The sequence below is a fragment of the Lissotriton vulgaris genome, chromosome 3_1, assembly GCF_964263255.1.
Source record: "Lissotriton vulgaris chromosome 3_1, aLisVul1.2, whole genome shotgun sequence".
Taxonomy (NCBI): Eukaryota; Metazoa; Chordata; class Amphibia; order Caudata; family Salamandridae; genus Lissotriton; species Lissotriton vulgaris.
The window spans coordinates 545683920-545699522 of NC_141689.1; the positions used below are offsets into that span (position 1 = coordinate 545683920).

The following is a 15603-nucleotide window of genomic DNA, read 5'->3' on the forward strand; positions in this document are numbered from 1 at the left end:
CCAGGGACAGCTTACTGACAGGATCCCAGTAAACAGGGAAGTAAGCCAGGGTTGTGTGATGGCACCCACCCTGTTCTCATTATACGTGAACGGGGTGGTTAAATGTCTGCAAGAAGCACCAGCAGATGCCCCAACCTTGGCAGGCAATAAGGTGCCGACTCTCCGGTTTGCTGACGACACACTGCTGATCCCGAAGACCCCGGTAGGCCTCCAGAAGCTTCTGAATAGGTTCCAACTATTTCGCAATACTTGGGGACTAGTCATAAATACGTCTAAAACAAAGTTCATGACTCTTAACCCCCATAAATCTTTTAAGAATAACATCACTTTAGATGGAACCTGTCTCGAGAGAGTCAAGACTTTTGACTAACTTGGGATACGACTTTCTGATAAAGTCCAATGGAAATTTCATTTGGATAAAATGCTACTGAACCACAAACAGGCGGCTGGGGCATTGAGCAAAGAACATCGCTCGTTATATAGTTGACCTATTGACTCAGTATTCATTGTGTATGAAGCCAAGGCAATCAGTTTGGCCCTTTTTGGCGCCGAATTATGGGGCTTTCATAATCTCGACGACCTTGGTAGATCAGAAAACAAGTTATTTAGGGACCTCATTGTGTTGCCTCAGGGGACACCTATAACCTCCTTGTTATATGATCTGGGTAGGTGCCATATCAAAGATTTGGCCAAACATTACCCCCTGTTGTACTGGGCACGCCTTAGGCGTACTCCAGAACTCACCAACTATGATGAAGCCTTCACTGAAGTAATGGGATTGGATACTGGTAAAAATATAAAATGGATCTCAAATGTCGAGGAACTGCTGATTACCTTGGGACTCAAAGAGTCATGGGACTCCCAAATCCCGCCGAGCAAAGTAGAGCTGAAACGTACTTATTGGGATTGGGTAGATGCCAGAGATCTCAGCAACCCAAATTCAGGAAGGCTTACACAGGAGTTCTTACTACACAAACCATCTGGAGCCCTCAAACCATATCTGGACGTGATGCAGACTCCAAGGGATAGGGCTCTAGATACTCAATTCAGATTTGGCACAATCCAAGACGCCGAATTCACTGTGAAGTGGCACCCCCTCAACCAGACCGCCAAAGAATGTCCGTCCTGTGGGAACCCTAAAGAGAGAATTGTACACTTTGTTTGCCTGCCCTGCTTATGCTAGTGCTAGGTCTTGTGGGCTTGCGCCAATTTGTAAGCAACTAGGCACTACCAACCATTGAGTTGCCCTACGTATACTCAGAACAGACCCGAGAACTTTATACGTTTGCGGTGTAGCCGACTTTTTTGGACGAGCTTTGTTAATTAGGCTTAGGGCTATACGAATGGCCTCCCAAAACTGACATAGTGATTAAGAGTATGAACAATGCACAGTTGAAGCTCGTAATGCTACACTCTGATCTAGATCATTAATATTTTACATTTTAAATGTAATTGCCTTTTATTGTCTTAAACTGTTCCTAATTAACATGATTTTTTTATAACATTGTCAAAAGCTGTAAATTTCATTGAACAAAGGAGAACCATGCTGCATTTTTTTAGCCATTATGTCATGATGAACTATATTTTACTTTGAAATCTCTTTGTTTTGCTTTTATGATATTTTTATCGAAATAAAGCCTGACTGACTGACATGACTGAAAATCCCAGGTTCCAATGGAGCGCCTTCTAACCCCATGAATCGAAAGTGGATGCTAGTAAAGTTTCCACTAGAAAAATCCTTCTTAGCACCAACCGCTCCACTCTATCTCCACCCAATGCCTGCCACTCATTTGGACCCATCCCCAAGACCAGTTCCGACCCTGCCTTTGGCACAGACTTTGCCAACTCTGGGGCTGACGCTGTACCCGATGTCACCTACGGTCCAGAGACCAATGTCACCTACGGTCCAGAGACCAATGTCACCTACAGTGCAGAGACCGATGCCATCTGCTAATATCCAGACGCAGGGCCTGAAATCATTGACGCCGGACTCCGAAATGAATCCCCCACAGAGACCCCTGCCCTTAACCCACTAAGAACTGAACTATACACCACATGGCGCTCAGGATAAGAGTAAAGCTTATGATGATGGGGACATCTTTATAGACCCACATGATGGCAGTGCTCTAGACACATCCTCAAAGTGCATCACGCCCGGTGGCGGATGAGGGCTCTGCAGTGGGACCTGAAGTTTCAGAGGGCCCAGCATCAGGGCAACCTGTCCGACCATGTCCTGATCTCGGAGGGCACTGCAAGACAGCTGCAGTGGTGGCTCACGGAACGCGATTGGGTCAGCGGCAGATCCCTCTCCCTTCCCCAACCGGAGCACGTGGTTGTGACGGACGCGTCCCTCCAGGGCTGGGGAGGCCACATGGGAGAGGCGGAGATCAGAGGCCTCTGGTCTCCATCGGAGTCCCAGCTCCATATCAAACGTCGGGAGCTGCGGGCGATTCGTCTGGCACTGAAGGCATTCCTCCCCTCTGTCCAAGCGAGGGCAGTGCAGGTGTTCACGGACAACACCACCGCCATGTGGTACTGCAACAAACAGGGCGGTGTGGGGTCCTGGACCCTATGTCAAGAGGCTCTGCGCCTCTGGCAGTGGCTGGAACATCAGGGTATGACCCTGGTGGTTCACCACCTGGCAGGTTCTCTGAACGCCAGGGCGGACGAACTCAGCCGACGGTGCTCGATGGATCACAAATGGCGTCTGAACTCGGACGTGGCGCAAGGCATCTTTCTGCAGTGGGGAGAGCCTTGGTTAGATCTATTCGCCACCGAAGAGAACACGCAATGTCATCAGTTCTGCGCGTTGGAATTTCCAAGGCGGCACTCGCTCGGCGACGCATTTCGTTGCGAGTGGAGTTGCGGTCTGTTATACGCCTTTCCGCCTATACCACTTCTGCCCAGAGTGCTGAAGAAAATCAGGCGCGACCAGGCCCAAGTCATCCTTGTGGCTTCGGACTGGGTTCGAAGGTACTGGTATCCCGAGCTACTCAATATGTCAGTCGGTCCCCCGATCCGTCTGCCTCTTCAGGAGGACATTCTGTCGCAGCAGCAGGGGAGGGTGTGGTTGTTACTCCCACTACATTCTGGTACCCAAGAAGGGCAAATGTGAGTACAAACCATCAACCACCTTATGTTCCACCTCCTTCCCCTACTAATCCTCAATTACATATCACACCCACTAATTCACCACCATCACCTAACCCACAGGATGGAGGGGATAGAGATGGATATGAGGATAAGCCACAAGATGTTGACCCATGGGAGGATTATGATACTGATCCACACACAGATACTTCTTTGAACAAAAACAAAGTGCAAACATCCGGACTCAACACTAGATGGCAGGCTGTGTACACACAGCATGTGATCTACAGCTCACATGCCACAAACATTAATTTTCATGTAAAACCTTCCCACACCAGGGTTACCCCTTGGTGGCATGCTTCATCGTCGGGTCCATCACTTTCCGCTGCGCTACAGGGCGGCCGTGACCTACGGACTACGCAGGAGCACTTCAGATGAATATACAATGATAAAGAAGATGGCGTTAAAAAATCATACAGACTAGAGGTCAGAATAAATAGGATACACCTACTTTTGAACGCCATCTTCTTTATCATTGCATTTTCACTTGAAATGCACCTGCGTAGTCCGTAGCACGTCCTCTCCGCAGCAGAACAGGATGGATGAAGCATGCCACCAAGGGCAAACCCTGGTGGGTGAGAGTTTTACAAAAAAATATATATATATTCAGCCGAGGGTTAGTCCACGTTTTATCAAGGCGAGGCTCCTATTTTGTTGTCACAAATTCGTTCTGGAGGACGAACCAGTAAATCCTCTCACTCCCACCTTGTTTTGATATATATTAACTATGCAGGCTCAGACTCTGCAGTCAAGGAGGGAAACAATTAAAAGAAGTTCAGATTCTTTCACCAAATCAGCAAATGAAGCATACAGTCATAGCCTATATGATAATACTCCTAATGTGACCTTACTGATGCCTTAATGTAGGGGTCTCCAAACCGGTCCTGGAGGGCCGGATCCATGCCAGTTTTTAAAATAACTGCATGTATCTCAATGGGGATATCCAAAAAATCGGGCATGGATCTGGCCCTCCAGGACCGGTTTGGAGACCCCTGCCTTAATGGTTCAATTACCTTTCTAACTCAGCCTTCCATGCCAACTTTTCATATGGGAGGATCTGTGCCCAATTTCCAGCTGCAGCACCAAGCTGTTGTCACATGTTTGAAAACAAGTGTACAAGACATTCTAAAATAAATAACTTTTTACCTAGGATGCTCTACTGCAGTCTTGTTTCTATTTGCAGGAGAATACATAACCACAGCTTGACCATCATTTTCCGGTGGCTTACTAGGAGTTGCTGAATATTTTTCTTCATGACACAGTTGTGATTGACTAGAACGTTCAGGGGTTTCAGTACTGTGCCCTTTATCATCTGTGAACTCAGAGGCTGTTGAAAGCCTTTCCTTTTCTCCATCTGTGTCCTACAAAGAAAATAAACAATGAATGCGCTGTTGAAATTAAATTCATGTACCAATCATTCTTTCTAGCATCCAATATATGGCTAGAGAAAAATGCTCCAGTCCTATTAGTCTGGTGGAAGGGAGTCTAGGACCTGGGAATACAGAATATAGCTTATGATCTTTGCCATCTAGTTTATTTTCTTTACCAAGCCAAAACTAACTGTGTCAGAGTTCCTGGCCTTGTGTCATTAGAGACAGAATTCCATAAACAGGTTCCCTAGGAACCAGGTTATGAGTATAATTTACATTCACCTATTCCCTGAGAGGATGTGGAAATCAAACCAAAGTAAGGAGTTAGCCACCCTGGCAGTCTCATATGTATATAGCATGATTACCGCCCTTAAGCCACCATTACACAATCTATCGGAGTACCATTTCTGAGTTACAATAACAACTCTTTCATGATAGTCATAGTGATAACAGGCTGGGATATTTTATGTATATTAAAAAGTCAGTAAATGTTTTTACATTGAACATATAAATCCCAAGTCACCCATGAAGGAAAATATTTTTCATGAAACTAGATTCTATTTGCTACCGCAGGCTGTCAACACCTTTCTGATGTAACTACCGTACCTCTTTTCTTGGTCCAGTTATATTTTCTTCAGTAGTCACGATTACTTCCTTCCCAATTGCCTTACCGAGGTTTGGCTTTGGTTTTTGGAATCTCCCTCGTGTCAAAGGCACAGGTTTGATGGCCATCGATTTTCTTTCTTCCATGATGATGACATTCTGAGCTGAACTGTTTGGGGATATATGAGCATTCTGAATCATTTAAACACTCTGTACACAGTTCTGTACATAGCAGCATAAACAGTACAGCTAATGAACAGTAATGACAAACATGTTAAATTCATCTTCCCTTATTAGTAGAGCACATGGTACAGTCCAGGAAAGGCTGGAAAAAGAACCTTTGGAATTGATGAAAAGAGAGGGAATATTCTGAATAGCTCTTCGGTCCTTCTTCTTTCTTCCTCGAATCTGAGGAGGCAATGGTCTGCGTCACCGCTAAATACTGAATTTAGGGACGTTAAAGGGGTGTGCAGGTCAGGACCAATGGGTCCCTTCCTTGGGGTGGGTATACCCCCTATTATGCCACCCTCCAGGGTGAGGGGGCATGAGCCTCTTTTCCGAATTGGCCAAGTCCCATCATCTTCAAGATGGAGGGGACTTAGATATGTGCTTCACCTTGTCTCCCCCTCCGGAGGAGTGGGGTTTGGCAAAGGTGGGCACACCTCTCTTCCAAGCCCAGATTTCCTGCCGATTCTCCTGCCCAAAGTGGGGGCCACAAACAGTGGGAGTCATTTGCTGGGGACAGCAAAAGGCAGTGATTGTGTTCAAAGGCGAAAGCCCATCTCGGGGGAGGAGGCATGACACCTCTGTCCGGGATTGGCTTTGTTTCTGGACCCAGAGAGTGGAGGCTTCCTACCTAAGGGTCCAGAAAACTGTCTGGTGGTGGCAAATGGAGGGCAGCTATTCAGGAACCACATCAGGGCTGGTCGATTTTCAGGGGGCATCTCTAAGATGCCCTCTGAGGGCATTTTACGTTAAATCCCACACTGGCATCAGTGTAGGTTTAACATGCTAAGAAGTTTGCTACCAAACTTCCCAGTTTTTAGTAATGCCATTATGGAGCTGTGGAGTTTGTTATGACCAACTCCCGGACCATATACTCCTTAAGGCTTTACTGCACTTACAATGTCTAAGAACGGACTTAGAAACTGTAGGGGTACAGGGCTCATGCCTCTGTACCTTCACCTAAGGGCTAGTGCACGCTGGTAGATCGGTAACTTACCTAGGCCTCAGGCAGTGGATTGCAGGCATGGCACAAAGGGATGTTGTTGGTGGTGGTGGTCGCAGCAGCGCATGCGTGAAGTTGCAGGACCTCTAAGGGTGGCACAATAGGTGCTGCAGACCTTAAAGGCCTTCTATGGTCACAGTGCCCTTGGTACACCTGGTACCTTGTACAAGGGGCTTACCTGTGGTCAGGAATGTTCCACTTGTGGATACAAAGGTACAGTCTTGGGAAAGAACACAGGCCCTGGGAACCTGATTGGCAGGGACCCAGGGCACATCAAGTCAGGCTGCATCTGATATCAGGCAAAAAGTGGGGGTTAACCATGCAAAAAGGGGCACTTTCCTACAAGGTCAATCAGAGCCAACAACATATATGACTATAGGGGTACCGGCATGAATAAATGTCAAAAGAGATGTGACAGGGAGTGTTGCTTCCTCATAGTTATTGTAGATGTTGCTTGGCCCCAATCAACTCTTACTCACTTGAAACTTCTTCTCATACCTTGACGATTGGTGGTAAATTGGAGCACGAGCATGAGTTAAAAATCTTAGTGTGCTCTGAAGATTGAAGAACGATGGGGATCATTTCTGGGCAAGTACTTAAGAAACCCGCTGGGTTTTACTGTTCGTGCAGACACAGAACTAAACATTATAACTACGGAAAAGCACAAGTTAATTAGTAACAAAGAAACTTGTTCACATGGAAAGGGTGGGGAATTTATACAACAGCCCAAGGAAGGAAGTGTACAAAAAAGGGAACCAAATTAATTCATAATATGAGAAGTGGTTTATGCTAGTTGTGACAGCTGGAGAGTGGTTGTTCCCCCCTGCTTTTGTATGTAGTATATTGATGTCATGTTGTCTGTACGGATTAGGACAGCTTTGCCTTCTAGATGAACTTGAAACGCTTTGAGCGCTAGAAAAATCGCTAGCAGCTCTAGATGATTTATGTGAAGCTGCTTTTGCTGCTGGCTCCACATACCCTGAATTATATGCGTCTGGAGATGAGCTCCCCAATCAGTGAGTGATGCGTCTGCTGTAGCACTATCTTTGGAAATGGGTCTATGAAGGGCCACCCGTTTAAAAGGTTTTGTGTATTCCACCAATGTAGAGTGCAATGGGTGTGGCCGTCCACCAACATTAGATCTGATAAGATACCCTGAGCATGGTTCCACATGCTAAGCACTTCTGAAGGGGATGCATTTGGAGTCTTGTGTAAGGGACTATTAGAATGCAAGATGCCATCATCCCTACCAACTGCATGAACACTCAAGCTGGCAATGAGTTTTGAGGCTGAACCTGACAGAGTAGAGTCTATATATTGCGGATTCTGGCTGGATTGGGGTAGGCCAAAGCCTTTTTTATATCTATTGTGGCTCCCAGAGACGCCTGTGTGTTGGATGGATATAGCTGGTATTTGGACAGATTTACTGCGAATCCAAGATCGTGGAGCAATTGCACTGTTTTGTGAGTGTGACGTAGGCAGCTTTTTTGCGAGCTGGCTTTTATGAGCCAGTCGTCCAAAAATGGGAAGGCGTGAATGTGTTGACTTTGAAGATGAGCTGGACTACTGCCAGGCACTTGGGGAAAACCCTGGGTGCGGTAGTTACTCCGAATGGGAGCGCCTTGAACTGATAGTGCTGGCCTGCTACTACGAGCCTGAGGTATTTGCGGTGAGCAGGGTATATTGGGATATGGAAATAGGAGTCCTTTAAGTCCAGAGTGGACAGAAAGTCGCCTTGTTGAAGGAGCGGTAGCACTTGCTAGAGTGTGACCATGTTAAAGTGATCCGACTGAATGTATAGATTTAGTTCTCTGAGATCTAGTATAGGCCTGAGAGAGCCGTCCCTTTTGGGATTCAAGAAATACAGGGAGTATTTGCGGGTCCCTTGATGTTATAATGGTATTGGTTGTGTTGCTCCTTTCTCCAACAGAGAGAGAACTTCTTCTTTTAGAATGGTAAGGGATGTTCCTGTGACAATGCGTGTGATCTTGGAGGAACGTTTGGGGAGTGTTTGTAAGTTCCAGGCAGTAACCATATTGGATATTTTGTAAAACCCATTAGTCTGAGGTGATTGTGTTCCAGACCGGGAGCAATTAAGAGAGACGTCCCCCTAGAGAAGTGGAATGATCGGGGGTATCGGAAGGAAGTCACTGTAGGGGAAGTGTGAGTTGAGTTGCCTCTGCATCTTCCCTTACCATTCTTTCCTCTGAAACCTCCTCTAAAATAGCCTCTTGATGAGGGCGATTGGTTGTTGCTCTTGTAAAAGGAGGAGGGATTTTCTGTGGTAATATTTTTGGAGCCACCCCTGTAAAAGGAGCCCCAAAAGGAACCCCAACTCACAGGTAACTGTAAATCCAGTTTTTTTTTTAAAGCGCACAGCTACCCGGAGGAATCCCGGCGCTGGGGGCCGTCGGGAAGATTGCCCAGAGTCACATGGTGTTGGGCTGGGCTGACCTGTCGCCGGTGATCGAACCGTGAGCCCCAGCGTCCGGTGTCAGTCGCCCTGGCCGCAGCACCACACTGTAAAGCCCCCTTGGACTTTGTGACCTCAGTGTCCTTCTCCATTTTGTCCAGTAAGGTGTCCACTGCTGGACCAAAGAGGTGTTCCTTATCAAAAGGTTGATTGAGAATGGAGGCCTGTACCTCAGGTTTGAAACCTGAAATTCTCAACCATGTGTGTCCACGTAGCAGTAAGCTGGCATTTACTGTGCGCAGTACTGTGTCTGATGCATCTAATGCGCACTTGATGGAGGTACGGGTGATAAGTTTGCCCTCCTGGACAAGGTCATTTGCCTTAGATTTGTGCTCATCAGGCAGAAATTGCGTACGTTTTTCTAACTCATCATAACGAGCCATATCGTATCTGGCTAGCAAATCCTGAGCATTAGTAATGCACCAGTGATTAGCTGCTTGCGAGGCTACCCTTTTGCCAGAGGCATCAATTAACTTGGACTCCTTAACAGGAGGAGGGGCCTCACCTGTACTCTGTGAGTTAGCTCTCTTGCAAGTATTAGTAACCACAAGAAAGTCTAAGGCCAGCTGACCCTTGATGTATGCAGGGTCAGTAGGTGCTTGCTTAGATTTCTTCTCAACCCTGGGCGAGATTATTCTTGCCCTTACAGGATCTATAAAAACCTCATCTGCGTGCTAAAGCATCCCCTTAACCACTCCGCATCTAGGTCTCCTTCCCGCTGTGCCAAGTCTTTTTATGCCTATTTGGAGTAGTTCACGGTTAGGCCCCTGTAACTTCTTGACCACATAAGGTATCGACGCCAAACTTGCATCCTTTTCTTCCAACATAATGGGGATTCTAAAGGTACCCAGGTTTGTGGATTCCCTAGGAAGGCACCCAGAAATGTGCTTAAATACAGCAAAAAAAGATTTTTTTGGGGGGTGGGGGGATGGGAAAACAGTGCTGGAAATGAAAGCGTCTGTTTTTCCCTGCTAATGGTATCAAGAAAGGGTTTGTGGGACTAAAATAACAATTTTCCCAGCTGTCAGGGACTGACAGACTTTTGTCAGAAAACCAACATTTTTTACACAGTTTTGGTATTTTACTGTGACATATATTTGCTATATATTGTGCTTTCACCCTTCTTCCAGTTAATGGTAGAGATGGGTATGAAAGCAATAATGGATCCTGGAAAGCTATATATTTGAGAAACGCAGTCAAACTTCTTAATGCAGCAAGGGGACATTTGTGTAGATACTTCAACATTTCTTTATAGAAACTAACAGTTGAAAATAGAAAATAATTGAAAAAAAAAACACAATTTGTGCCAAGGCTTTCAACTGTAACTTCTTCTAGTTATGACAGATGTTTGATATACCGTTACATCCGCTGGACCTTTCTGGTTGTGGGGATATATAGGACCTGTAGGTTCACCAAGAGCCCGAAGAACCCAGAGCCAATAACTGAGTAGCGTCTTGCAATGGTTTTTTATTATCTACTGGTTATATACAGGGTATATAGCAAATAATTTGGGGAAATATATACAGTGAAAAATCGGGATGAAAGACATCTATGTATTTCTGAAATTGGAATAAAATATAGAGTTTAGAAACAGAAGCTATTTGCACATTTCCAAAATTGTGTGTACCCATACTAGCATGAGATTTATAGGACATTTTTCAAAGGGACTTCTTTCTTACACATTTTCTTTCATTTTAAAGGCAGAAATGCATCGAAAGACAATAGGTAATAACCATTGTTTTACAATTCTCTGTTACCCTAAGTCTCCCGAGAAAAATGTTACCTCACTTGTGTGAGTAGGCCTAGTGCCCACGACGGGAAACGGCCCAAATAGCAACGTCGACAAATCACATTTTCACAGTGAACACTGACCCTTTTTTTGCAAAGTACCTAGCTGTAGATTTTGAACCTTGCTCTGCTGGCACCTAGAGAAACCTAGCAAACCTATACATTTTTTAAAACTAGACAACCAGGGGAATCCAGAATGGGGTGACTTGTCTGGCGCTCACCAGGTTCTGTTACCCAGAATCCCTTGCAAACCAAAAACTTTGTAAAAAATATATATATATATATTTTTCCTCACATGTCTGTGGTGGAAAGTTCTGGAATCCACCATTCACAAAATCCCACCCACCCCGCATTCCCCAAGGTCTTCTGAGAAAGATGGTACTTCATTTGTGTGGTTAGGCCGAGTGCCCGCGACAGGAAACGGCCCAAAACGCTACGTGGACACACCACATTTACACAGTGAAAACTGACCCTTTTTTTGCCAAGTGCCTAGCTGTAGATTTTGAACCCTAGCTCTGCTGGCACCTAGAGAAACCTAGCAAACCTATACATTTTTTGAAAACTAGACACCCCGAGGAATCGAGGATGAGGGGGTGACTTGTCTGGCTCTCACCAGGTTCTGTTACCCAGAACCTCTTGCAAACCTCAAACTTTGTAAAAACACATTTTCCTCACATTTCGGTGGTGGCTGGAATTTCTCGGGGGGGGGAGGCATTCTCTCTCCGTTGCCATGTGTGAGGACGGCCAGGAGCCGAGCTGAGCACACAAGCACTGTGGCGCACGACGGCTCCCGGCTGTCGTGAGCATGCAAGGAGTTAAGCACTGGTAGTGTATGTGTAGTTTTCTGAGTGGAGCTTAAGGTCTCAAACAAGAGGTCTGCCTCTAAAGCCTCCTTATTTAGCCTCACCCCATGGTAATGAGCAGCCTTATTAAGAAGCTCAATCTAACCTATATTGTCCTCAGGTGATGATGGCCTGGACGGGTACAAGTCAGGGTCAGTATCTGTGTGTGGATCAGTATCATAATCCTCCCATGGGTCAACATCTTGTGGCTTATCCTCATATCCATCCCTATCCCCTCCATCCTGTGGGTTAGGTGATGGTGGTGAATTAGTGGGTGTGATATGTGATTGAGGATTAGTAGGTGAAGGAGGTGGAACATAAGGTGGTTGATGGTTTGTACTCGCATTCCTTTTCTTCAGGGGCATGTGGTGCTCATCCTATTGGGCCAATTTCCTTTTCTCAGGCAATTTGGCATGAATATGTCTAGTATCTGGGTTAATAACCAGTTCATTTTGTTTCGGATCCGCAGGTGTAACATCGGACCGAGGCTCTTCTGTCAAAGTATTTTTGTCTTTAATTGCAGTTTTCGGCGTGGAATGTTTTGGCTTCGAACTCTTTGGCACCGAAGATTTAGGTTTCGACAAAGAAGGAAAGTGGACTAGGATGTGCTTGGATTTCGGCGCCGAGGATTTCAGCTTGGCGCCTGCATGGGGCCATCTCAAGCCCGAGCTGGAAGGCTTTTCTTTATGTTTCGGCACCGGGCCCGCGGACAAGGTGCTCAAAACTTTTTCCCGGTGCCGACTTTGGCCCGCAGTCAGAGGAACAACCTGAACCTTTTTTGTCTTTGGCTGTTGGAGAAAGGGGGTTTCTGTACTCACGGTATGCTGACCCGGTGTAACTTGCTCCTCTTCTTCCATGTCGGAGTCGGCTTCGGACACGAAGAGATGTTCCTCTTCCTCTGCTCTTTGAGGGTGTATGTCTTCTTGGTCGGAATCTTCGCCGAAGATGTCCGGTAAGGAGCCGCCTTGGTGTTGTATCTCGTGAAGTCGAGCCCGACGGTCACGAAGTGACTTCTTCGATCGAAACGATCAGCCCATGTTGCAGTCTTTATCATCGTGTTCCGGGGACAAACAGAGATTGCACACTTCGTGCAGGTCAGTGCGTGGAAACTTGACGCGACACCCGGGACAGAGATTGAGTGGAGTCCGTTCCATCGACTGCTAGAGAGCCCGGCGTAGGTAGGCCCAGCGGCCCTCTTCAAGTTTTCCTATAGAAAATCTTATAGTGGAAACAATATGTGGAGAATGGAAAATGCGATCGAGAAACAATACTGTCAAGGCTAGTGGATTGCGTGTCGAAGGGAACCTGGGAAACTGTGCTAAACCGTAACGCAGCAATTCACATCCGAACCCGATGGCGGAAAAAAACAATTAACAATGGAGTAGATGCCCATGCGCACTGTCACAGAAAGGAGGAGTCACCTATCTCGTGACTGGAAAATGCTTCTTTGAACAAAAATAAAGTGCAAACATCCGGACTCAACACTAGATGGCAGGCTGTGTACACACAGCATGTGATCTACAGCTCACATGCCACAAACATTAATTTTCATGTAAAACCCTCCGACACCAGGGTTACCCCTTGGTGGCATGCTTCATCGTCGGGTCCATCACTTTCCGCTGCGCTACGGGGAGGGCCGCGACCTACGGACTACGCGGGAGCACTTCAGATGAATATACAATGATAAAGAAAATGGCGTTAAAAAATCATACAGACTAGAGGTCAGAATTAATAGGATACACCTACTTTGAACCCCATCTTCTTTATCATTGTATTTTCACTTGAAATGCACCTGCGTAGTCCGTAGCACGTCCTCTCCGCAGCAGAACAGGATGAATGAAGCATGCCACCAAGGGCAAACCCTGGTGGGTGAGTTTTACAAAAAAATATATATATATTCAGCCGAGGGTTAGTCCTCATTTTATCAAGGCGAGGCTCCTATTTAGTTGTCACAAATTCGTTCTGGAGGACGAACCCAGTAAATCCTCTCACTCCCACCTTGTTTTGATATATATTAACTATGCAGGCTCAGACTCTGCAGTCAAGGAGGGAAACAATTAAAAGAAGTTCAGATTCTTTCACCAAATCAGCAAATGGAGCATACAGTCATAGCCTATATGATAATACTCCTAATGTGACCTTATTGATGCCTTAATGGTTCAATTACCTTTCTAACTCAGCCTTCCATGCCAACTTTTCATATGGGAGGATCTGTGCCCAATTTCCAGCTGCAGCACCAAGCTGTTGTCACATGTTTGAAAACAAGTGTACAAGACATTCTAAAACAAATAACTTTTTACCTAGGATGCTCTACTGCAGTCTTGTTTCTATTTGCAGGAGAATACATAACCACAGCTTGACCATCATTTTCCGGTGGCTTACTAGGAGTTGCTGAATATTTTTCTTCATGACACAGTTGTGATTGACTAGAACGTTCAGGGGTTTCAGTACTGTGCCCTTTATCATCTGTGAACTCAGAGGCTGTTGAAAGACTTTCCTTTTCTCCATCTGTGTCCTACAAAGAAAATAAACAATGAATGCACCATTGAAATTAAATTCATGTACCAATCATTCATACTAGCATCCAATATATGGCTAGAGAAAAATGCTCCAGTCCTATTAGTCTGGTGGAAGGGAGTCTAGGACCTGGGAATACAGCATATAGCTTATGATCTTTGCCATCTAGTTTATTTTCTTTACCAAGCCAAAACTAACTGTGTCAGAGTTCCTGGCCTTGTGTCATTAAAGACAGACTTCCATAAACAGGTTCCCTAGGAACCAGGTTATGAGTATAATTTGCATTCACCTATTCCCTGAGAGGATGTGGAAATCAAACCAAAGTAAGGAGTTAGCCACCCTGGCAGTCTCATATGTATATAGCATGATTTCCGCCCTTAAGCCACCATTACACAATCTACTGAGTACCATTTCTGAGCTACAATAACAACTCTTTCATGATAGTCAGAGTGATAACAGGCTGGGATATTTTATGTATATTAAAAAGTCAGTAAATGTTTTTACATTGAACATATAAATCCCAAGTCACCCATGAAGGAAAATATTTTTCATGAAACTAGATTCTATTTGCTACCGGAGGCTGTCAACACCTTTCTGATGTAACTACCGTACCTCTTTTCTTGGTCCAGTTATATTTTCTTCAGTAGTCACGATTACTTCCTTCCCAATTGCCTTACCAAGGTTTGGCTTTGGTTTTTGGAATCTCCCTCGTGTCAAAGGCACAGGTTTGATGCCCATAGATTTTCTTTCTTCCATGATGATGACATTCTGAGCTGAACTGTTTGGGGATATATGAGCATTCTGAATCATTTTAAGCACTCTGTACACAGTTCTGTACATAGCAGCATAAACAGTACAGCTAATGAACAGTAATGACAAACATGTTAAATTACTCTTCCCTTATTAGTAGAGCACATGGTACAGTCCGGGAAAGGCTGTAAAAAGAACCTTTGGAATTGATGAAAAGAGAGGGAATATTCTGAATGGACAAAGATCGGGTGTTGACGTCAGAAGACTAGAAAAGAGAAGCAGCATCTGGTCATGGATGGGATGTGAGGAGGGTTAAAGATCAAGAACAGAGGTAGCCACATGGGATATGGAAAAGGACCATGATTAACAATGATTAACAAACAACATTTAAACAAAGAGACGGATCAGATAATTCAGCAATTTTAAGACAAGGCCACCACTTATTGGTTGGTGTTCAGAAAGTGTTGTTTAAAAACTAAGAAAAATAAGAATTGCCCTAAATTAATTTTTTGTCTGAGTTTACAAATCAATTGTCCTAAACTCCCTTCCATTCCCTTTTTCGGGGAGTCTGACAGAATATAATTCATGATCTCAGGAGCATCATGCACAATGTTGGTCACACATTTGTCCACATCAAGCTCTATTACTTGATTAGTGCTTATTTTGTTGTACCAGCTAGAGAAGAATTTGACAAAGCTGGCCTACCCAATCGATTTTTAAACTTACTCAATGGCTATGCATAATATGCACCCATAATTGCCTGACAACGATAAAGGCCAATTCAGAACGGTAACTATAATTGTGTAGATTTACTCGTGTATATTTACTGCTATACCTAGGTGTAAGCCTCTACTTCTTTTTTTGTGGAGATTTACAAGTTAC

At 45.1% G+C, this 15603-nt stretch overlaps 1 protein-coding gene across 1 annotated transcript in view; it reads right to left on the reverse strand.

The window, feature by feature from the left end:
- Positions 1-15603, reverse strand: part of BDP1 (BDP1 general transcription factor IIIB subunit) — a 1412545-nt gene that overhangs the window by 1065379 nt on the left and 331563 nt on the right. Inside the window, exons 14-17 of the mRNA XM_086960808.1 lie at positions 14584-14749; positions 13755-13969; positions 5127-5292; positions 4297-4511 (exon numbers count right to left, since the gene is read on the reverse strand). Coding sequence (XP_086816934.1) covers positions 4297-4511; positions 5127-5292; positions 13755-13969; positions 14584-14749 — 762 coding nt within the window. The remainder of the gene's footprint in view (positions 1-4296; positions 4512-5126; positions 5293-13754; positions 13970-14583; positions 14750-15603) is intronic.